The 25,353-nt window shown below is 42.4% G+C and overlaps 1 protein-coding gene across 2 annotated transcripts in view; it reads left to right on the top strand.

The window, feature by feature from the left end:
- Window positions 1-11,945, top strand: part of LOC149310450 (forkhead box protein N2-like) — a 70,969-nt gene extending 59,024 nt beyond the window's left edge. For both annotated transcript variants that reach the window (XM_089528971.1, XM_089528972.1), the window contains exon 6: window positions 405-11,945. In XM_089528971.1, the coding sequence (XP_089385097.1) occupies window positions 405-967 (563 nt within the window). In that variant the 3' untranslated portion in view covers window positions 968-11,945. The remainder of the gene's footprint in view (window positions 1-404) is intronic.
- Window positions 11,946-25,353: the final 13,408 nt, after the last annotated feature.

Genomic DNA, 25,353 nt, shown 5'->3' with positions numbered 1-25,353 from the left:
AGGGCCCAAACAGACAGGCCAAAATAAAGCTGCTTCGGGTCACTTTGGAGGTATGCTGTTTAAATGATACACGCATTTTAAGAGATCAGAAGCTGCGCCAAAGCTGCACACCAGTCCTTAGGACTGGAGAGTGGCTATGGCGTGGCTTCCAGCCTCTTAGGCGTCTTTTAAACAGCACACTTCTAAAGTGACCCAAAGCAGCTTTATTTTGGCCTGTCTGTTCAGTCCCTTAGTTTGATACTTCTAAGTTGCCTTCAGTGTCAGTAGAAGGAATCTTTTTTTCTTGGATAAAACTGCTAGCGGGGGGGATTATGAGCTCTATAGCTTTTGCAGGCTCTGCCTCCTTACTTTCACTCCAGTGATTGTTTATCCCAGGTTCTAATAAGATGCTCCCTTTTCCGCAGGTGAGAAGCCACAGCCTCTCAGGCTCTCCAAAAAGCGGAATTATGGCAGTACATTCCTCAACCATGGGTTGGCAAACCAGGATGAGAACGATTTGGTGGTCTCCAGTGTCGACCCCAAGGCGGATCACAACTACAGCGCCAGTGGTGTGGCCTCACAGCGCTGTGCATCACTATCCAGCATGTCTTCCCTATCCTCCATCGATGAGGTATACGATTTTGTCTCAGAAACCAGCCGAACGGGCAGCGATGGCAGCGAAGGATTCCACAGTGAAGTGGACACCGAGGGTGATGACAATGAAGATGAGGAGGAGGAAGAGGATGATGATGATGATCCCCTGGCAGATAGCGGTTACACCTCACAGCCATGCAGTGGGGCTTTAGAGAAGGCGCAACCCTGCCAGAAAGCCCTGGAGGAATTGTGCCAAGAGATTGACGAGGAACTGAAAGAGGCGGCAGGGTCTCTGCTTCACCTCGCTGGCATCAGCACATGTCTAGGTTCCCTAATAAGTACTGCAAAGACCCATAGCCACAAACGAAAGAGAACAAATAGTGACATGGCATGAAAGGCTGTGTCTGCTGATAGATTTAAATGCATATTTTTTTTATTTTTCAGTGTGGCAATACTCCTCTACTTTTTTGCCCTTCACAAAGGAGATCAAAGCCATAAAAGGACTGTTTTGTTGGTTAGTCTGTTTGTTTTTTGCAGATTATACTTTTACAAAATTGTTTTTTATTTTAATTTATTTCCCCCCCCCCCCCTTGTAAGCATGGTGGTTTTTAGATGGTTTGGAAGGATGACTTGAGGTTGTGCAGAATTGGGAGTGAGGAAAATGGAATGCCTCCCTATCCTCCCTATGCTCCCTAATAATTTTAACCAAGTTGAATATTCTAAATGTATTGGTGGAGCATTTGGATTCACATAGGTGTCCTTGTCTGTATCAGGTGATGTGAATGAAGGTCTTGTAAAGCTCATTGAATGAAATGGAGATTGGGAGATGTATTATCTTTGTGTGTGGAGCCTCTCACTGTAGAGTGTACACACAGTGGGAATGTACCCTATGTCTCAGTAAGCCTGTCCTGCATACAGGCTCACTAGATGTTTGTATGTCAAGTATTGGAACAGACTTCTCTATCAAGTCTAATGTGGAGTTTCTCTCACACATTTTAAGGTTTAAATACTGAGAGGAAAAGGACAATGTGTTGCAGTGTACACATGAAAACTCATTCTGCTAGAGCTTTCAAGATCAGGTAGTAGAGATCAATTAGATTTGACCTTAATAAATTGGGCTAAATCAAGGGAGGACAACTTGACGCTTTCCAGATGCTGATGGACTGCAGCTCCCATATTCCCTCACTGTTGGTTTAGGATGGTTGGGAGCTACAGTCTGATAACATCTGGAGTAGAATCAGTTGTTTGCCCTAGACAAATTCCTATGTAACAAATTCCTATGTTTAAAGTCTGCAACATTAAACTAGAAAAATTCCTACCTAAAGAGAGATCTTGTAGCACATTTGAGACTAACAGAAAGAAAGAAAGAAAGAAAGAAAGAAAGAAAGAAGTTGACAGCATTCAGTTCCTCTCAAAGGTGCTACAAGATCTCGCTACATAATGATTCTACAGACTAACACAGCTATATCTTTGAATCCTACCTAGAGAGCAAGTGAAATGAGTGAGACCTTTGAGCCCCAACTAAATTCAATCTCTGAACTAAATTAAGGATTGGTGTTTGCTTTAACCCATTGTCTCCTCTTCCAGTCTGTCGTCTAGTACACAAGCATCAGGTGAGCCTGAGGGAATCAGAAGCCACAATTCCTTTACTCCACCCTTAATTTATTACAGGCTCAGCATATGTTGTGATATAAAACGTATGTGCGGTTGCAGGTTTGGGCAACATCTTATATTCTAGTACAAGTAATGGCAAAGTTTTAATGGTTTTTATCCCCACCTAGCTTTGTCTCCTATCATTATATAATTTTCTCATGTATAAGAGTCTGTGAATGCTTTAGTGCTATAACACTGCCATCATGGATCATTTACAGACTGATCCCTGCAATTATAAAATGGGATGGGTGGAAGAAGTATAAGATCCAAACTTAAGATATTTTTGAGATTTTCATCTTGAGTGGTTCATCTTTGCTCTCACTCTAAAATATCCTAATTGTAGGACAAAGTAAGGAGCTGGTTCTTGCTTTCTTTTGGGTGGCCCTTATGAGGAGAAAAATGATTAGCTCTTATATCTACAACACAGAAATTAATTTGCAAATTCTTCTTGCTATCATAATACCTCAGCCCTTCTTGTTGTCTTAATACCCCAGTTAAGTGAAAAATATTGGCTGTGGAATCATAAAGAGAACCTGTACTTATATGTTTTACATAGAGCATAATGTAATGATGATTGATTTTTGTCTCTTTTAGGTTGAAGTAGCTCATACAGTATATCTGTTCTGGTTTGTACCATTACATGCTGCAGGTGAAGACTCGCTTGTTTCTGCATTGTTCTCTATGAAACAAACAGACAGAGAGAGAGCTAGAATTCTAGATTATTAGGCAAAAGTTTCTGACTTGCCCTTCTCCCAGCCATCTAGTGTTCTCTTTGCAGGAATCTTCATCTTGTATTGGAACTTGCTACCTTGTGAGCCCCACCTGCATTCCAGTTCTGAATAGATGTACTGCCTGATAGGCTTTGCAAAGACAGCTTTTTGAATGGATGCTTAATGCCACTTGGAACACTAGACCTCCATCTCTAATTGTATGCTTCATCATTTTGCTATATTAACCTAGTGACCTTTGAAAGTCAGTACACAGCAGGACTGCAAATACCATCAACCCTAACCAGCATAACAAGTGGTGAGGAATCTTGGAGGTTGCAGTCCGACAACACTGAGAGGGCCATATGATTTTCACCCGTGGAATACAATATACAGTTCTAAAGGATACTGTTTAAATATCTGTGCATGTGTGTATACACATACACAAAACTTAAATGGAACTTAGAAAATACATGATGCTGAAAATTCCTATCAGTCTCCATCTTTCTTGGACAGGAGAGACATGGGATGAAATTCTGACTAGGAATGGATTTGGTATGGACAGAATGGAATCTTTCTCTTACATTGGTTAGTTCAGCAATAGTATGACATGCACAAACACTATTATAGTAGTTTGGTAACACTTATCTGTCGTGGCTCCATCCTATGAATCTTGGGATCTCTAGTTTAGTGAGATACTTGTATACTCTTCTAGAGAATCCTGTGCTCTGGTTAAGGGGAGTTGATTAGAGCTCTCTTAACATGGGATTTTAAATCTCCCAGGAAACCACAAATCCCAAGTTCTGTAATATGGAACCATGACAATTAAAGTGGTATCAAATTTCTATAACTATGCAGTGTTGATATCGCGCTTTCTGTGCAATACTGTGTGTCTTCTCAGCCCGGATGCTCAGATGGATTGGCCAAAACCCCAGTTTGCCTTTTTTTAGAGGCTTTTCTGTTATGGTTTTGCTTCCCAAATGTTCAGCTACAAGTCAGCATGGGAAGGACTGATGCAACTGTGCAGTGTTGATACTGACAATTTCTTCTTGCCAGATTCTGTGGGAGCCGTGCCATGATTGTGTGCAACAGTGTTATCATAGTATGTAGAAAATGTAAACACAAGGAAATGGTAAAAGAATGCCTGTTGCTGTGAGATGTCTTGAATGGGTTCAGATGTAGGCTTGGAGGCCTCTCATCTTTACACACAGTGTTCTCTGTAAGAGTTGATGCCTCATGTGTGCATCATCTGAGAAAATACAGTTTATCTATCTCCATATGCCAGAAGATATGACCTTATGTGTATGTTCTTGGCTTTTCTAAGATACCTGCTGTACTGGGTGCTACTATGCAGGTAAAAGAAGGAATCATGTTTGCTGGTTAGATGGATAGCCTGCAGATCATAGAAAACTGTACTGACCAAAACAGTTCTTTCCTTGTACCTATTGTTTGTAATGATGGGGTTTTTTTGTGATGGGAAGGGACCTCACAGGGACTGCTTCCACATACTCAGGGTGTATCCACTCTGCAGAAATAAAGCAACTTGACTCCACCTTAACTGCCATGACTGTTATTCTTACAGGTTCCTGGGATTTGTAGTTTGGTGAGGTTCCATACCTCTCTGACAAACCAGGTTGTATACCTGACCAAACTAGAAATCCCAGGATTCCATAGCATGGAGCCATGACACTTAAAGTGGCATCAAACTATTTTGTTTCTGCCTCTTCCCGATTGTAGTATGACAAAAAGCATTGATTGGAACAAACAGGTTCCAACTGAGAATGACAATTTTGTGGCCTGCCCAGCCTAGAATTCCCAACATTCCTCACACTGACAATGCAGGCAAGGGATGTTGGGAGTTGAAGTCCAGCAGCATCTGGAAGGCTGTACAATTTCCAACCCTGATCTAAACAGACCAATCTCCCCCAGTGCCATTGCTAGCAGGTTTCACAAATAGAACTGACCCCTTGAATAGTGGCTCTTAGACACTTCAGACATTTTGGACTCCAGTTCCCAGGAGCCTCAGCCAGCATGGCCAATAGTCATGGTTTCTGAGAGCAGAAGTCAGAAACATCTGGAGGACGAAAGGTTGAGAAATTGTCCTGGGTGCATCCCACTGAAATGTCTTTCAAAGAAGAGCATAGCAGTGTTCTTAGTTACACAATTCCTGTTTCTTTCAGCGGATGCTTCCATGGGAAATGTCTCCAAGTAGTGAGTTGGGGCAGTTCTGTAGTTCTCAGAATGACTAAAAATACTATGGCTTCATTCACACTACACAATTATAGCACTATGATTGCACTTCAACTGTTATGACCATATCCTATGGAAACCTGGGGTTGTAGCTGGATGAGGAACTATAATTTTCTGGCTGAGAAATCTACATACCCCTCCCTAAATACAAATCCCAGGATTCCAAAGGATAGAACCAGGGCAGTTAAAAGTGGACTCATAGTGCTCTGATTGTGTAGTGTGAAAAGGCTCCATTTGGTGACTAAAGCATAAATGTTGCTTATTCTGCTTGGTTTGATTGGGCAGCTTGTGTAAACACAAGCTGCTCCACCAATCCATGTAGAATAAGTAACATTTATGCTTTTTACACTTCTTTCCGTTTTTAAAAAAGGTTGTGTATGAAAGGGAGGTCATGCTCGTCCAGTTAAGCAAATCTTATCTGTATTGGTAAGGAAATCAGTGAAGAAGACCAAGTTCCATTTTAGTCCTTAGTAGAATGAAGTGAAATGTTTTAATGGTGGCATAAAACTTGATAACAGAGTAGCTGGGGAGAATGAGGAATGTGTGACCTTCCACAGATTTGATAGCACTGCAGCTCTTCTCAGCCCTAGCCAGTGCCAAGGGATGATGGGAGTTGTAGTGCAACAAAATCTGAAGAGCAACAGGTCTTCCATCCCTGTAGTGCAGGCAACATGCAGGCTGAATGTGACCCTCAGGCACTTTTGTGGTGAGGTGGTTCCCAATCCACAATCTGATTTTGGTAGTGTAGCAACAAGATCTACAAAGGATGTTTGGATATTTTTAGAAGGTAATTGTGGTCCTGGAAGCTGCTTGAGAAACAAGTCCCGTTGCTCTCTTAAATATTCTGTTTTCTAAAGCGGGGGGGGGGGGGGGATCAATTTCTATTTGCCATTAGATAGCCAAAAGAGGTGCCAGGGAGAGGTGTTTGGCCTGTAGCAGAAGCTGCCCCCTTCTCAAATTGCCCCGTGGATCCACTAAATTTGGCTATCACATCCCATTGTAGTAGATGATCAGAGTTTTCATTTTCTTGAATGCTGCCTCCTTACATCTGTGTCAGCTCTTCCACTGCAGTCATTCATGTAGTCATTTTGTAGAGGTCCAGTGCCACAGTCCAGTGAAGCCACACATGGTGTGCCTGCTGGATCCCAAATACCATCTGTTGCGTAATGTTGGCAGAGATTCACCTCGTGTCGGGAAGGGTCCATGTACCATTTTTAGTGTTTTGGAGCAAAACCTTTGTTAAAATGATAGCAAACTGTAAATGCCTCTACGTTGTACACTATGCTAGTTTCTAGACAAACAAAACAAAACTTTAATGCATGGCTGTTTGCACGTTCACCTGTTTATACACAATTTACTCTGGTGTAAAGTTTAAACACAAATGGTGCTTGTTCTGTGTGTCGCCTGCTTTTGCTCTTCTCAGCCCGGGAGGCTCAGATGGTTTGGCCAAAAACCCAGTTTGCCTTTTCGTGTGACTTTTCTGTTGTGGTTTTGCTTCCCAAATGTTCAGCAACAAGCCAGCATGGGAAGGACTGATGCAACTACCCACTCCCAAGTTAGACAACAATACTGTATGGTTTGGTTTTAACATTTCTAGATTTTAGTTTTTTGTTAAATGCCCAAGCAATTGGTTTATGTTCTGGCAAAGTAATATAAAAATGAAGCTGAATCCACAATTGAAAATGCTTCATTAAATATGTTTTTATTTGCAGTTTAAAAGTGTGACAACAAGGGTGTTTGGGTGGATTGCTGCACAGTTGTGGTGCCATAAAAATATTTCCTCTCACTAATAGCTGGTGTTCAGGGCCTGCTCCTCTTGGAATAATTTTTAGCCAAGTAGAATTTCCTGGCAAGGGAACTGTTTAAGCCTCTTCATCTAAATTTTCAAGAACACCTGTGTCTTATTTTTTATTATACTTGTTGCTTTTTGCAGAAAAGTAAGCAATACCAGTGCTCAGGGAAGTTACTTTTTGGACCCAAACTTCCAGAATCAATCAGAAAGGAGGCAAAGGATTCTTGGAGTTTCATTTTAAAAAAAGTTTATTTCCTGATAATCTGACTAAAGCAAATGGGAGCAACAAAATAACAACTTGGCACCCAGTAGCTTAATATATTTGTGTTTTTGGATAGAACTGGTTCACAAAACAGTCAATTTGAAAAGAGACTACATATGATTGAACAGAAATGCAAAGGAAGAAAAGGACATGTCCGAACTTGTGAATGGCTCTAGTTGCATGTCTTTACCATATCATGGTTTTTGCCATGAGCATGACTTGTAAGTCTACTTACTCCCTTAAGTGAAGAGGTCCTGAGCACCTGCAGCATGGGAATTTAATGTGAATTCACTTCTTGCAAATCAACAAGCCTGTATAGTAAGTGTGTATGCGCATTTTAAGTCCTGTATGTTGTGTTGCTGGTCAAGAATTGTCCTCTCCATTTAACATTTGTCCCCTATATGTATTTAGTAACTTTTTTATGTGGTGTGGAATTTGTTTTTGTAGCAATGCAGACAACAGAGCCGTCTTAAGAAAAAAACATTACAGTACTCCTTTGATCTGGCATATCTTTTGAAAGTGGACAATCACTAAATCAGCCTGGAGAAATTGCTTTGGACTACAACTCCCAGTCTCCTCCAGTCAGCATGACCATTTTTGAGGCTGTGGGGGGCATTTGGGGAACTGGAATCCAAAAAGGGATTTCCCCTATTTGAACTGAATTCAGATCTGGTTAAAACCAGTCAGATTTTAAAAAGGGGGTTACTTTCCCCCAGGTCTTTTTTGATTGATCTTGTTTTAAATCGGACATTGTTTTACATACTAAACATTCTATTTACAGTCTCTTTGTTCCCAGCAGAATTTGGTGTATGAGCAGCTTGTGTCTTCCCATTATTAGTGAAGTGTCTTGTGATCACCCTTGTACTAGAAAATATGTAGTACTTGTTAACACTGACTTGTTAACTTCCCCAGTTATGTTTCTTTATCCTCCCCTCTCTCCCTACATATGTCCAAGGGCAGAGCAATAAAAGTAGGAATAGAACCACTTAAATGTCCAAATGAAAGGGCTGTACTTCTGATCCCAGTGCTGATGTTCTGGGCTATATATTGCAAAGAACATGGTGGTCCAGTTCTGGACTGGATCACTTTTGCTTGCAGGTGTGAAGTAATATTTTTGCTTTAAAAACCAGTAATTTCCCTGCATGTCATATATTATCACATCAGAAAGAAGTGCACAGAACATTTTGTAGTGTGGAATAATGAGAAATGAGGTCCACACACTCAAAGCTCCTCCATTCTAAAACATTTCTGTCTATAGAGTTTTACATTCTGTGTCATATGTAGAGTATGTTGTATCTTGAGGGACAACTTATGAAGGGTTGATTCCCTTTCCAAAAGCATTGTGGAAGAGAGGGATAGAGTATCTCAGAAAGTTCCTGATGTTGTTGCAAAGCAGTTCTCTTGTCCGACAGCTCTTGCGTCCATTCCTAGTATGGTTTTACGTATGAGTTATGCTGTTATGGAGCCAACATAACAGTCTGTATCTATTTGTTAATCCCAAGTAGAACAGATCTATTGAATCAAGAGGAATTTGGCAAATTGGCACTTAAGTAAATTGCATTAATACATTGGGTTTACATTAGTTGGTACTAACAGCTCTAGGTCATTATATGAATGAGCTGCTTTTCTCTGAATTCTCAGACTTGGGAGGTTCAGCAATCTCCATTTACAACTCTGGTGTAGCACAGAAAAGTGTGTGTCTTCCTGTGGCCTGAGTCCACAGAATCTGTTCTGGCATATAGCCTTACTCAGACTGGAGGCTTTCAGATGGCCATGCTGGGAGATGAGGTCCAAGGCATCCAGAAAGCACCAGATCTAGCAAGGCCAGAATCTGAAATAATTTAGACTCTTATCTCCCAGTGCTAAACAAGACAGATAGGGAAGTGTTGTGAACTTCTCTGCATCTCGGTGTAAATCCATCCATCTACCTCTTTGGTAAGGTCTTCAGAAGTGACTCACAACTAACTTCAGGTTAGTTCTGGTGTAGTTGGGACACATCCAGATGAAACTGGTGTTTTTTGAAAAGGGACAGAAATTTGTTGCAGATTGCCCCGCTTCCCAATCAGAATTCATACACTCTGAAATGAGCAACTTCAAGAGGCGGTCAATATTTGTAGAGAGTATGATTGTGATGGTGGCAGAGTGTATATCCATGCATTTTTGCATGTACTTAGTCTTTGATAGCCCAAACACCAAATTGAGGGCACTTTTCTAACTGTACCTTTATGGATGGTTTTCTAATTGTTCGTTGATGCTTCATTTTCAGATATTGGACTGTCCATGTTTGCAACTTGGTCTCTTCTTCCATATAAAAGGACTTAGCATAGAGAGAGCTGAAGTGATTTCCATTTTCTCTTTTAGGAGTCCTTAGGTCACACCTGAAGTAACATCTTGTTAAGAGTACATGCCTTTTTTCCTTCCTCAACTAAAGTATTATCTGTGTCTTCAGGAAGAGCGTATGGTCCTGTCCTCCACTCTAATCCTCCATGAACTATACTTCTTCAAAGTGATGGTAGTGGATGTTATGACTGAATGATTCTTGCATATAGAAAAATAATGTGCTTGCAATCAGGCTACATTGGCTCCTGACACCAGCTTTCTATCTATAGGGAGTTTGTCTCAGGAGCTGTCAGTCATGCTATCTCCCTCTTCTTCCAGTAGCATTGGCCCAAGATGACTGTAGCACATACTGTTCTCTGAACTTAGAACTCTGCCTTCAACTATTCTTTGGTTTTGCTTATTAAGAGAGGAGAGGGTAATAGTAAGTCCATCCTATATCCATGTGAAAAGGATAAAGAAATCTTGTTCTTTTAACTACAACTACAAAGCTGGGAGTAGGTGTGTTTGGTGTTGTGTCGTGCTCTTTTACAGGAGGAGAAGGCTACCATAGGCGTTATTAAAGTATTACAATGGTAATGGTATTCAGTAGCAACGAATGTTGCTATTGTTTCAATGAACATATAAGTGGTGGCGTTATGCTGGTCATGGGCTGCTGAATCAACGGCATCCCTATGCCAGTTCCTCCCATGCAATGTTCGGGATGGCTTGCTCTTGGGTTTCCCATCTCCATTGAATTGACCAAGAGGGTAGTGTGGGTGGCAGCGGGCAGGTCTACACTGGCCGCCCCTGGAGTATTCTGATCCCAGATTTGCCTCAAATTCCCCACGTTATCTGTGCATTTGAGAGCAACGCTGGGTGGCTGTCTATCCACCTCTCCCGCTGTGCCACCTGCTCCCTCTGATGCTGAAGATGATGTGCCCAGTATCAACCATATGGCTGGGTGCCTTATTATCACATCAGAGGGAATGACCTGTGGTGGTGGCAGTGGCAATGGTCAGCACAAGGGGATGCTGAGTAAACATCCAACCCACATCATTCTGGAGTGTTCTGGACTTTCTGGGAAGATCTGGAGCAAATGGTGGGTTTTTAAATTTTGTTTTAATGCAGGGATGGCCCAGATTCACTGCAGAACTGTCCACAGTGAAGACATTCTGCAGTCAAATCGGGCTTTTGACCCTGCATTGTAAAAAGAGGGTGACGCAAGCGCAGGGAGGAACCAATGCATTTGTCCTGTGTAAACATGCCCAGCATGAGTGGGGAAATGATCATAGCCATGGAAAACTATCTTTTCTAGATTCCAGTCCCCCAGCTAGTGAAGCCACTGGCTATGCTGATCGGATAGTGCTGGGATTTATAATCCAGAGAAGATCCTTTGTCCAAGATTCGGATCTTATGTTGTGTAATGGAGAGAAATGGAACCAGATACGCCATTTGTAGTTGTCATTCTGTTTCAAGCTTACAGTCTGGTCCTGCTTTTCAAGTGATTTTTGAAAGCTTGTGGGGGTTTTCTTAATTTCTAAATGAATTTGTGTCAAACCATCAGTTTAGCAGCAGGTAGAAGGCAGCAGGGGGGAAAGGTTAAATGAATTTGGTCCAAGTCTTAAAATTAACATGGAGAGGTTTCCGAGAGTGGCCTGCCCATTCTTGAGATAACTACTGACGCCAATGCTTTACAAATCTTTCTTGCATTCCAGTGCTAAATTATAGCTTGTGTGAGAATTTCAGGCAATATTTTAAAGAAAAAAACCCAACTTTGAACTTGCACAGTTTGCAGCTACTTTGTTTGGCTGAAGCAAACGCTTTGGTTAAAGCAAAGCACACCCTGCCATGCTAATAATGGAGTAGTCAAAATATTTATTGAAAAAGAAGAGTAGCTTATTTTTTAAATATTGTACCTGCCATTTATTTGGAGAAAGCACATTCTCTGCAACTTAACTGCCAGTGCCAATAAAGGTCTGTTTTAGAAATGTACATTTTTTTCCAGATTTAAAGTACCTAATTTAAAAGTATTATGTTGCCATCTAATAGTGATATGAAACCTTTTACTGTTGCCAATTCATTGTAACTATTATTTATTTAAAAAGTGGAATTGTAAGAATGCTTTTGGATCAAAGTAACTAGAGTTCCTTCTAAAGATTCCTATTAGGTTGTTTCTCTACCCCATCTCCAGTCCTGAAAAGATAGCATAATGAAACCCCTTGGACTTACATAGAATAACTCTGCCAGTAGACAAATATCATTCTAACACTTTATTCCCTAAGCCCAGTTTAGTAGTTGACCTGGTTTAAAGACAATTTTACAGATATTTTAGTTTTTGTATGCTAACCTCTATTAATTGAAATGTTTATGGAGTTTATTTTTACCAAAGAGATGCAATTCATTATGATAAAGTATTTCAAAATAAACTTTGTTTTATAACACTCTTGAATGCCTTTGAATTCTTAATAGGTAACGGTTGCAGTTTTTTCTCTCTAAAGACTTATTCCTGTAAACCGTGAGTGCCATTTGACACCACTTTAACTGCCATAGCTCCATCCTACATAAAGTTAAAGTAGTGTCAAACTGCATTGTTTCTACAGTGTAGATGCACCCTTATAGGACAATGTGTTTGGATTAATGGATATAGCTTTATTTGGATGTTTCTGTGTGTGCTCCCAGATCAGTGATTCCCAAACTCTTGCCTTCCAGGTATTTTGGACTTCAGGTTGCAAAATCTCAGACCATTGATCAAGACAGCTGAGGCTTCTGGAAGCTGAGGTTCAAAACATCTGGATAATCAGAATCACTGTTCTAGACCATTACCCTATAGTTCTCTTCACCTTTACTGGGAACCTTTAGCTTATAGTTTGTTCTTATTTCTCTTGACTTTGAAATAGTGTCCCATTGAGTTAAATGGTCCCTATTTCCAAGTAGAACTTGAAAAGTTAATTTTAAAAGGGAGGAATAGAACGCCATGTTTAAGATATCCATAACTGAACAGTGCTGGGATGATGTGTTGGATTTCAGAGCATCATCCTATTACAATCCAGTTATCGACAGCTTCCAAGACATCATTCTGCTTAAACATCTTGAAAGTAACATTCCAAATTCTGCTTCCATTAAGTTCTGCCTAGGAAGGCAGGCTGTGAATTCTCAACCCTGAAATTCAAGGCCATGTTTGAGTTCCATTAAAGACCTTCACTTCTTTGAGTCCTGGACCTCCATCCCTACAAATATGAACGTTATATATAATAGAAAGGGGGAAAAGCTTTCCCCGTTCTATTTCTGGATGCATATGCTAAAATAAGTATCCCTAGGAGAAAAGCATAGGGAATGATACCATTGAAGGAACTGTGCTTTAGGCTGTTCACTATCACTTGGAAGGTTTCTCTGAAAGCAGCTCTTGGCGATGCTCGCTGGGAATGACAGGAATTATAGTGCAATACAGTATAGCCAAGAAAGCACCGGATTGGGCTGATTTAAAAGAATATGAGAAGTTTCTGTAGAATTGATTTCAAAAGTCCTTGCATTAAATCATGCCTTTCAAACAATTTGGAGTGCCCGTCAAGTGGCATGATGTCATTTCCACCCAATCATAACCTGTTTTCACTGAGCAGAAGGTTGACTCTCTGGGGAAGTATCCAGTGAATGACAGTAGCATCCCATGCAGCAGTTGCCAGGCAACGGACCAGCTTTCTTTCAGCAAGACCCAATTTTAAAAGGTTTAACTCTAGAAGAACCAGGATTTGTTGTATCTAGAGTGCTTTCTGGTATTTTATTTTATTTTTGTAGACATTAATAGTTTGGGAGAGGAATGCAATGACTCTTCCAGTGTTAAAACATGAGGAAAATATCAACCAATCAGTTTAGCAGAGGAAATGTGAGACAGGAGCGATCATTGCATGGAGCTCCTGAGGGGAATCCAATGTCTCTCTGCAATCTGCATACAGAGACACAATGCTACCTGGGTGGATGACTGCACTGGAGGGCATTTTTTAACCAGGCAGGCTTCACTGTACCATCACATTGAAACTGGAGGTAATGTTGTGTCACTTCAAGTTCTGTTCATAGCCAGGGGAGGGTGTGATGACTTTTCATACATTTTGAGGGCCAAAAATGCTCTGCTCAAAGTTAAAAGTCAAGAGCTTGCAAGGGTATCCAGGGGTACCAAAAGGCACAAATAAGGACTTCAGGGCTTGCACTTTTGCTCTATATTGACCCTGTTGGAGAAGGCTTGACAGTACAGTCGGCCCTTCCTAGCCATGGATTCAACCATCCATGGCTTGAAAATATTCCAAAAATATATAAATTCCAATAAACAAACCTTGATTTTGCCATTTTATATAAGGGACACAATTTTACTATGCCACTGTATTTAGTGGAACTTGGCCATCTATGGATTTGGGTATCCATGGGGGATCCTGAAAGCAAACACCAACATATACCAAGGGCCCACTGTAGTTTATTTTCCCCCATAGGGCAGAAAGGCAGCCTTGAATGTCTGTATAAAGAGGTCTCAGGCTTGCCAGAGTAAAAACTGGAGACAGTTTTTATATCTTTAATGAAGAGGGAATTTCAGCAGGTGCTGTTTTTTACCTGATTGAGTGATGTTACATTTGCTGAAACTTGCTATTTTAGGCCCTAGACGGGCCCTTTAGCACGTCCTGGATACGTGCTAGGGTTGCCTCAGGGCGTCCTTTACAGAAGCCCTACAACCCTAGCACGTAACTGGGGCATGATAATGGCAGCGCCCTGTGTACGTGGGCGCTGGCATTATGACGTCACGGCTATGCTGCAGCCAAACAGCATGGTGCGGGCGTGGCGTGCTCACGCCACTACATGGTGCTTGTGGCGCCCTTTCAGCAGCGCTGGAAGGAGCTCCGAAAGGGAGCTCCTTCCTGGGGAGTGCCTCATTCCCGCAGCCACCAAACGGCTGCGGGAACAAAACCGTGGGGAAAGGGGCCCTGCAGTGGCTCCCTGGGGTGTCCTGGGGCATGAAGCCCCAAGGACAACCCTTTCCAGGCCAGGGAGAAGCGGTGTTTTGCTGCTTCCCCGAGGCCTGGAAAAGCAGCAGATCGGGGTCTCTGGGGCTGCCACTGTGGCTGCTCAGGCCTCGATCTGGCAGAGATTACAGCGCCTGCAGGCTCCCCAAAAGGGGCAGTCTGTATCCCACCTTACACAACCATGAAAAGTATAGAAACCATCTCCAGTTTTCAATCTAGCAGTCCTGACAGAGTACACATACAGTTGACCCTCCACATTTGTAGCTTTGACGTTTGCGGATTTGATTAGTCACATATATGATTAATATGTTCTCTCAAGGAATCTCTAGGTCTTCCAGCATGATGCTGTTGTCAACTTCTGCCAAAAGTCATTTTGGAAAACCTAGCGATTCCTAGAGAGAATACTTCTCTAGGCATTTGTAGATCCTCCAGCACAATTTCATGGTCAATGTCTGGCAGATCTTGACCACAGAATTGCCCTGAGGACCTAGAGATTCCTAGAGAGGCGTTCTCTCAGGTTAAAAGAAAATATTGTGTTTTTTTTTTAATTTCCCACTTTTACAGGGCTCCTGTGTCCCTAACCTCAGCGAAAATGGAGGGTCCACTGTATTGAGCAGTCTTGTGGCGCTTGACTGCTTTTTGTCAAGCATTGGAGATGGCACAAAACATTGGTACACAGTAGTTAGAGCCCCAGCTAGGGTTGCCTGATTGAAAACTAGAGAGGGCTCCTGTCCCTTTACCTGTCCCGAGAACAGGTAACAACCAGTACCTGCTGAAATGACACAACCATTAAAGGTACAGAAGCCCTCTAACATTTTCATTGTGGCAACCCTACTCCCAGCACTTCATCATTTCTCCCCTCCTTTTCTTTTTAATCAGTATTCCAACATCAAGCAGTTGGATTTGGGAACTATGATGTTTAACTGCTCACAGTGCCCTGCAGCATGGGTATGTCAGGGGCATTGTGGGTGGGAAAAGAGGTGTTTTATGATACTTGGCACAGCTGTCAAATAAGCCTGTCAAGGCCCATGGAGATAAGAGGCTGCCTATGGGAGAGTATTTGAAACGGTTCTTGGTTATCAACCCCAGCAGCATACTGGCAACCCAAAATCGGAAACCCTCACTTCTATTTCATCCATTTGACATTAAAACAAGATACTCCCAAAATGAGTGCCTTATTTTAAAGAAGAACCACACTCTGAGGAGACTCTAATTATGTGATTTTGCTCTCAAGGCATTCCAGTGCCCCTTGTTTTAGAACAAAAACATCTGTGTACATTTGCCAAAAATCAGTAGTAAGCTGATGACTTCATGGTTGGTGGCTGAGGCTTCACATTGTTTGGGGAGGTTGGAGGCTACATATGTTATATTATCACTCATGCTACATAACATAAGGCCACTAATCATCATTATCCTGGCATCTGTTGGTGATGGAACTTGTGAACAGGCTTCATATATTATACAAGTATTATTTGTAAAATCCATCGAACAAATGAACAATTCTCTTCTTCCATGAAGGAATTAAATTGAGAGAGCACAAATGCAGGTTATAGTAGTTACAAATATGACCCACAAACCAGGACCTGTTTCAGCCCTTCTCAAAAATGTTTTTTGCTGTAGAAAACAAACAGAAGACAAGTTGGGGGGATACCCCTAAGACCTCACAAAATGGCATGTGATTGTTACAGACTTTAGAAAGCATTCCTGTCTACATTAAATTGAAGCTTTGTCTATTATAGCTCATTAAAAATGACTCTGGCCTTGTCTGCATGAGCCAAATGCACCAGATTCCCTACATCTTCTCCATGGGGAGTCCAGATGACACACAGACTAGTTCCTAGTTCTGGTGCAAACAGACTAGAAGGCATCTGGCACATTCAGCACCAGAACTGGGCTATATTTACAACAAATTTTTAAAAGTTACCTTTTATTCTGGATCTTCCAAGAAGGTCCAGAGCTCTCCGCTCTGGCACTGGGGTAACCATTCAAAATGTATCCCGCTGAGCTGCCCAGTTTATCCATAGCTGCCAACTGTCACTCTGAGAGCAGAACAAGGTGTCCAGATCAAGGCTGGGCATCTCATTCTGACCTCAGAGCAATGCAACCTGTGGTGGCAGTGGGCGCATCGAGTGGCTTAGTGGGATGTGCATGTGCACAGCTGCCCCATGCCAGAACAGAGAACCTTTACAATGGCAGCAAGTGGGGATATCCTGGCCCATGTAGACGAGACATTGGGCTCTATTTGGCCCCAATATCTGACTAGGAAGTGGTTCCTATAGGAAAAGGAGAGTGAAATGAGAACTAGGATCATCCTTCAAGATGGGAAATATTTCCTTTGCATAGGATTGTACAGTACAAAAACAGCAGTGCCAACTGCTCTACAGGTATTATAATGTTTATGGGGTTCAACTGTAAGCCAAGAACACACCTGTCTTTCCTCCTGCTCTCATCTCCCACTTGCTGGTACTTGGCTCAGAGAAGAGTAAATGGATTTGAAGAGATTTAAAAGGCACTGCCCGACATGAAAGAATTTGTCAGATCTGTTATGAGAAAGCACATACATCTTGCTGCTCAGCCTTGCTGTTGCTATGATAACAGAAACAAAACAGCGCTTCAGAGCTCTGCAGCATCAGCATCCGTGGGCCTTGGTTTTGGCTGATGACTTTCAGTGACTCACAATGAACTGCCTGTGTTGTGAAATATTTAACATGACCGGGCAATAGAGAGAAACTTCTTCCCATGATGAGTTTTGCTATAACAAAACTGGTGGTAGATACTAACTCAGGTGGCTTTGAAAAAGAAATAGAGATATCTTGGAATTGAACTGTGGGACAACTGTTTACAAAATCTTGCTCAACCTGTCCGAATGTATTGCAATATGACTCTCACAATCCCCCCACCCAGCATGACAAGGCTGGCTGAAAGATGATGGAAGCTGCTATCCATAACATCTAGATGGCTCTATTTGGTGAAAACTTGCAAGTCTGCATCCTAGTAGGTGCTAGAGATAGAATATGGCCATAAGCTATGCTGCATATACAGTACAAGAAGCCCCCACTTATCTGATGGGTTAGGAACCAGAGGACTGTTGGAAAGTGGAACTGGCTGAAAAGTGGAACCCAGGCTTTTGTTTTGTTTTGTTTTTTGGCTTGCAAATACATTTTGGCTACTAAAAATCACAAATAACACACTATATATAACTTTTGAATGCATGCAAAAGCTAAATAACACAGTAAACATATGTAAAAAATTAAAGTAAAATGAAGAAAAGCTTACTTTTAATATCCTGCTGTCAGTATACTACTGTATAGGCATTATATTGCAGTCGGACCTCAGTATCCATGGGGAATACTAAAATCTGTGCATGCTCAAGTTCCATGTTAGTTAATGGTGACAGTATGCATTTACCAGACTCAGCCATGGAAACCCATTAGGTGACCATGGGCAAGTCACAGTCTCGTAGCCTTACAGGAAGGCAATGGCAAACCCATTCTAAACAAATCTTGCCAAGAAAATCCCCATGATAGATTCACCTTAGGGTCACCATAAATTGGAAATGGCTTGAAGGAACACAACAAATATAACCTTGTAGTTGTCACAGTATTAATAAAAACATGTTATCAAATAGCAGTACTGTGGGCCCTTGGTATCTGCTGCGCTTTGGGTCCAGGCCAGCGCCATGGATATCAAAATCTATGGATACTCAGGTCCCATTATATATGATATATGATGGCATAATAAAATGGAGTCTCTAATGCAAAATGGCAAAATCAAAGTTTAATTTTTGGAATTATTTAAAATATATGTTTTCAAGCTATGGACAGTTGAATCTATGAATGCAGAATCCATGGATATGGAGTCCTGACTGTACATTATAAATCAGCTTTTACTAACCAAAGATGCTATTTACACTATGGCGCAGGACAGAACGCCCCAAAAGGATGGCCTGCTGGCGGCCTATTTCCCTCGGGAGGGAAGCTGCAGCTGCCAAACCACACAGCTTCTCTCCAAAGGAAAAAGAACCGGGAAAAACCAGGATCTTTTTGCACTGCAGGGCAGACATCACGCATGCACCAATGGTGCACTCATGACGTAAGTGACGTGCGGCGACGTGCGGATGCTGCACGGCACTTACGTCATAATGGTTGTCGCGCAGTCCCTAACCCTAGTATCACCAGGAGTACGGCACATTTGGACGGTCTGCACCTAGGGTTGCCATCCCTGAGGACCTCCAAACTGGGAAAAATGTAGGACAAGGTTTAAAAATGTTGGACCTTTCCCCCCCTCCAGGCAAAAAAAAGGTCCTACATTTTTAAACCTTGTCCAGGGCCTGGCTGGGGCCTGGGAGACAGCGTCTCCCAAGCCCCATCCAGGCCTCGGAGGACTCCACGATCGTGGAGCAGCATCCAGGGCCTGGCTGGGGCCTGGGAGACAGCGTCTCCCAAGCCCCAGCCAGGCCTCGGAGGATTCTGCGATCGCGGAGCTGCTGCCCAGGCCTGGCTGGGGCCTGGGAGACAGCGTCCCCCAAGCCCCAGGCAGGCCTCGGAGGACTCCACGATCGCGGAGCCACCTCCAGAGCCTCCTTGGGGGGGAATCCCGGGGGCGGGGCCAAACCGGGGTGGGACTGTGCGGACCTGCCCCAAACCGGGAAAGTCCTGCCCCCAGGCGGGATATGGCAACCCTATCTGCACCGCGCCTATCTAAGTGTAAGATAGCAACAACAAAAATCCACCAAATAGTGAATCTTGCAGGCTGGTACCTTCTCCTTCTGGCCATGTGGCAACTGGGAGATTCTCAAAATCCAGAAAATTTAAGATCCATTTGCCACATAAAAAAGATACTTCCTTGTTAGTTGTGTTGCAAATGGGTGTTAAATTTTGTGGACTTTGAGAATCTCCCAGTTGCCACATGGCCAAGAGGAGGAGGTACCATATGGCAAGATATGTATCTCCATACCATCTTAACTGAGAAGAGAAATAGCAAAGTGCTGGCCTATGACTAACATCTTCAATTTTTTCTCCTGCTTGGTTTGTAACACCTTGCCTGATGAAGAAGCCATTGAAACTTCAGAAGCTTGCAACATCTATATTGTGCATTTTGGTTGGCCCAATAAAGACATTGCTGTTTGATGGATTTTTGTCGTTACTGGAATCACTATATGGCCAACACAGCTACTCCAGGATGTTTTTAAGTTTAATACAGTGTAAGTGCTGGGAATGATGGGATCTGGAGTCCTGTGCATCTGAATAGCGCCAAGGTTGGGGAAGGCCATTATAAATATTGAATGTACAATTATGGTATATCCTGGGCCAATGAAAAAGTGTGGCAGGAGAGAGAGGAGAGATATTACTGAAACAGAAAATGGGCTTCCAAGCCTCCCCGTTCTTAAGGCATAAATGAGAGATTAGAAGAAGTGAGTCTGTGGTGAAGTGACCTGAGAGCTGAATCTGGCAAAGTCTGTCTTCTCTTCTAATTTCCGCCTTGGACTCATTCCATGCCCTTGGAGAAGCTCTTGTCTTTTGTTTATTCAGTTAAAGTTGTTTTACACTTTGAAAGAGTCTCAGCCTTTTGAAATCCTCAACAAGACACCTATTCTGAAGCTTTGGGAAGAATGCAAATGCTTTAATTGAAACTGCATAATCGCTTGAAAGTCAATGATGGAATAACAATCTACAGAAAAGAAAGAGGGAACTGTTAGAAACAGGTAGGGCTGCAATGGGGGTGGGGGGGGTGGGGTTTAAAACCAAACCTGGATGAAAAAGTAGAATAAAATTTTATTTTAATTTCATTTTCTTGAGCTGGAAGAGAACCAGAAAAAAAGATCAGGTAGCCAACACCAGGATTAGACTCAGAGAAAGGAGGTGTGAAAATTGTAGGAAGGAACATCAACCGTTTAAAACGACATACTTGCAGAAAATAGAATAAAGACATGAAATGATTATTGAAAGTTAAGGAATGCACAAAATGCACAAGTTAAGGAAGAAAATGCGAAAGCAAGGTTACAATTGACTATGAAGAAAACTAAAATAATGATCACAGATGATTTACATGATTTTGGAGAGGATCATGAAGACATTGGAATAGTTAAAGGTTTTGTATGCCTTGCCTCAGTTATTCATCAAAATGGAGAATGTAGTCAAGAATTTTTTTAAAAAAATTGACATTGCCACATATCTCTCCCTAATTGTCTTGTAGGCAAATATAGGGTTTTAGATAGGGCTTTATGTAGTTGCAACAGTTTTATACCTGTTATTTTATTCCACCTGAATATCTTAATATGTCATATATTTAACGTTTGATTATAAATAGGAGCTGAACAAACATCTATTGATGTAGTTTTAAATTGCTTCTTAAATTCGAGACAATTTTTATACAATTGTTTAGTGCTGACTTCATACCCTCCAGCTGTCATGTTCTGCCAGGGACAGTCCAGATTAATCTTCTGTTGTCCCACTTTTTCATCCTTTTAAAATGTCCCTGCTTCTCTCCCTCCTCTCACTTCTCCACTTTGTCTTCATGTTTCAGACATGGCTAGAAATGAATGTACACCCTCCAAATGCCCCAGTTACTCAGAAATAGTCTGGATTAATCCTCTGTCATCTTGCTTTTTGAGATGCTTTTAAAATGCCCCCTATTGCCTCTCTGTTTCTCACTATCCCTTTTTGTCCTTGGGTTACTTCATAGAATCAAGGGCGGGTTACAAACGGCCCTCAAGGGGCCGTTTTCCCGCCGCCGCCATTCGCTGCGTAGGGAAGCCCCAGCGGCCAGACCGCGAGGCTTCCCCGCGCAGCGAAAAAGGAGTGCCGAAATGGCGCTCCTTTTCAGAATGTGGAAGTGGCACCGCGAGGGGCAGAGTACGCCCTCACGGCATCACTTCCGCCGCGACACGTCTGGACGCACAGCGTCCAAGACGTCAAAATGGCGGCGCCCATGTGGATGGGCGCCGCCATAAAGTCCGCGCTCCGCACGTACTGGGAGGAAGGGCCGTCAGGAAGGTAAGAACCTTCCTAACCCTAATACGGCCCTTCCTAACCCTAGTACGTGCAGAGCATGTACTTTATGGCGGTTTATAACCCACCATAGAGTTGGGAGAGACCGCAAGGGCCATCCAGTCCAACCCCATTCTGCCATGCTGGAACTTTCAATCAAAGCATCCCCGACAGATGGCCATCCAGCCTCTGTTTAAAGACCTCCAAAGAAGGAGACTCCACTACACTCCAAGAGAGTTTGTTCCACTGTCGAATAGCCCTGTCAGGAAGTTCCTCCTAATGTTGAGGTGGAATCTTTTTTTCAGTAGGTTGCATCCATTGCTCTGGGTCCTAGTCTCTGGAGCAGCAGAAAACTAGTCAGCTCCTTCCTCAGTATGACATCCCTTCTAATATTTAAACAGGGCTATCATATCACCTCTTTAACCTTCTCTTCTCCAGGCTAAACATCCCCAGCTTCCTGAGTCTTTCCTCATAGGGCAAGGTTTCCAGACCCTTCACCATTTTAGTCGCCCTCCTCTGGACACGCTCCAGTTTCTCAATGTCCTTTTTAAATTGTGGTGCCCAGAACTGGACACAATATTCCAGGTGGGGCCTGACCAGAGCTGAATACAGTGGCACTATTACTTCTCTTGATCTAGACACTATACTTGTATTGATGCAGCCTAAAATTGCATTGGCCTCTTTAACTGCCGCTGTTGACTCATGTTCAATTTGTAGCCTGCTTGGAGGCCTAGATCCCTTTCACACGTAATTTCACTCAGCCATGTGTCCCCCATCCTATATCTGTTCATTGCATTTTCCCGCCCTAATTTCCCTGTTGAAATTCATTTTGTTAGTTTTGGCCCAGCTTTCTAATCTATTAAGGTCATTTGGAATTTTGATTCTGTCCTCTGGGGTATTAGCTACTCCTCCTAATTTGGTGTCATCTGAAAATTTGATGAGTATGTGCCCAATTGTTCTCCAAGTCATTGATAAAGATATTTAATAGCACTGGGCCCAGGACAGAATCCTGTGGGACCCCAGTGGTCACTTCTCTCCAGGATGAAAAGGAGCCATTGTGGAAACTGAGCTCAAAGTGCAAAAGTATTTTGTACTCAGTTAACTGGAGGGAGAGGAGGGAGGCGGATGGCAAAAGTTATTAATAAGGAAGGACACAAAAGCTAGGAGTCTGCAGCAGTTTGCTTTCGACTGAATCTACTGGAAAGGGCAAGTTTCCACCTCCTTCTCTCCTCCTCTAGTTCGGTGAATTGAGTACAAACTCCTTTTGCACTTTAAACTCAGTTTGCAGCAATAGAACTAATCTGAGGATGAAGGGAGAAAGTGAGAGGAGGACTTTAAAAGCAGCTGAAAAAAATGGGATGGCAGAAGATGAACTGGGACTGTTCCTGTCGAATTTGGAAGAGAAGGTGACCCATACTAGCAGGCTTGCTAGTGCAGCAAGAAGATCAGTTTGCAGAAAGAAAGTACCTAGTCTCATATAAATAAAGGGGCAAAATCTTCTCTTCAGAATCTCAGAGTGAGTGAGGGAGGTATATGCTTTACCAAACAAAAATCAATAATCACGACTTTCAGTTTAGAAAACAAATTTTTCTGCACTACGTCAACATCAACTCCTTTAGGAATTTTTGTTAATTGAACCCAATATACTTTTTTTCTGTAGTACTGCTTAAAATTAATACTCTATTAATATATTTATTGATTTATTAAAAGTTCCAAAAAACTACTTTTTCTCTTAGAAAATAAGATATGCAGTGTGTTCCAAGCACAGGCAAAAAGCTCCCCCTTGTGTATCCAAGGTAAAGTGCACATTGTATTTATTCACAGAGATGTAGGAATCCTTAATTAGGTTTCATTTTGGAGTGATTTGAATCATGAAAAATATTTGTAAGCAGAGCATGGCATTATCAGAAAGGGCTGGGCCCTGTCAAGGTTCAAGTCTGTTTACTGAAAGAAACAGGAAATACTGCTTAGAGCCCAGGGCTACTTGTTGCAGCAGAGCTAAGAAACAAAATTTCTACAGATGAAAGGTTGTATCCAAAAGCTGTCTGTCTGATAGTGGACTGGACAGCACTATAGGAATAAACACCTTTTACACTCGGGGGCCCTCTGGAACAAAGCTGGGGTGAGAGCACAAAGTCATACTCTCCAATTGTCCTGATTTTGCAGGGACAGTCCTCGAACTCTTGATTCATAGAGTTGGAAGAGACCTCAAGGGCCATCCAGTCCAACCCCCTGCCATGCAGTAACTCTCAGTCAAAGGAACCCCAACAGATGGCCATCCAGCCTCTGTTTAGAAACCTCCAAAGAAGGAAACTCCACCACTCTCTGAGGAAGCGTGTATCACTATCAAATAGCTCCTACTGTCAGGAAGTTCTTCCTAATGTTTAGGTGGAATCTCTTTTCCTGAAGCTTGCATCCATTGTTCCAGGCCCTGTTCTCTGGAGAAGCAGAAAACAAGCTTGCTTCATTGAGATATGGCTCCCCTACTTAAACAGGGCTATCATATCACCTCTTAACCGTCTCTTCTCCAGCCTAAACATACCCAGCTCCCTAAATCTCTCTACATCAGACATGGTTTCCAGGACCTTCACCATTTTGGTCACACTTGTCTGGACATGCTCCATCTTGTCAACATCCTTTTTGAATTGTGGTGCCCAGAACTGGACACAATATTCCAATATTCAATCAGGTGAGACCTGACCACAGCAGAATAGATTGATACTAATACTTTCCTTGATCTAGACCAGTGATGTCCAAATTCTGGCCTTCCCAGGTGTTTTGGACTTCAGCTCCTAGCATCCCATACCATTGGTCAAGGTGGCTGAGGCTTCTGGGACCTGAAGTCCAAAACACATAGAAGACTAGAATTTGGACATCACTGATCTAGATTCTATACAGTGGACTCTTGTCATCCGCTGGAGTTTGGTTCCAGGATCCTCAATGGATGACAAAATCCATGGATGCTCAAATCCCATTAAATATAATGGCATAGCAAAATGGTGTCCCTTATATAAAATGGAAAATCAAGGTTTGCTGTCCAGAATTTATACTTATAAAAAATGAATCCTAGACTCACATTGGTTTTTTAACTACTGCATCACACTGTTGATTCATGTTCCACATGAAATGCAATACTAAAGTACTTTGGGCCCTGGAGGAGTTCCAAATTTAGGGTCCCTTTGTGCAAATGGGCTAAAGGAAGGGTTGGCTCTGGGCATTTCCCCTGCCAGAGTCCAAGCTGGCATGGCTGAGGCTAAAGACTCAGCAGCAGCAGTGCCAATGTACCACCTGCTTCTTCCGTTCGCTTTACAGCTGGAAAACGGAGCCAATGTCAAGGCTGATGGCAAATGCTAATAATCCTTGGGGTGGGTGCAGGGAGAGAGGCTGGCAAGTCTTTTGTCCTGGAAACATTTGTCTCTCATAGTACAAGAAATGTGTGCATGTGGCATCAGAAGCAGCATGAGGCACAGCCACTGAAAACACTGGAGCATTTGTTCTAACTATACTATCAACCAGACAGCAGTATACAAACTGAGGTCCAGGAACAGTCTAAGTGAAGTTAAATAAAACTCTATTTTAATTTTCTCTATTTTAACCATACACAAATATGTAGAGAATTGTTGCCTAAAACATCTTGGACATGACTAACAGGTAGAGAGCCAGTATGGTGTAGTGGTTTGAGTATTGGAATATGACTCTGGAGATCAGGGTTCGATTCCTCAATTGGCCTTGAAACCCAGTGGGTGACCTGGGGCAAGACACACGCTCAGCCTCAGGGGAAAGCAATGGCAAACTTCCTCTGAAC

This window comes from Sceloporus occidentalis, unplaced genomic scaffold (assembly GCF_023333645.1).
Source record: "Sceloporus occidentalis isolate IW3139 unplaced genomic scaffold, rSceOcc1.0.p SCAF_6, whole genome shotgun sequence".
NCBI classification, from domain to species: Eukaryota; Metazoa; Chordata; class Lepidosauria; order Squamata; family Phrynosomatidae; genus Sceloporus; species Sceloporus occidentalis.
The sequence above is the reverse complement of the archived record's forward strand: the minus strand, read 5'-3'. Positions and strand labels throughout refer to the sequence as shown.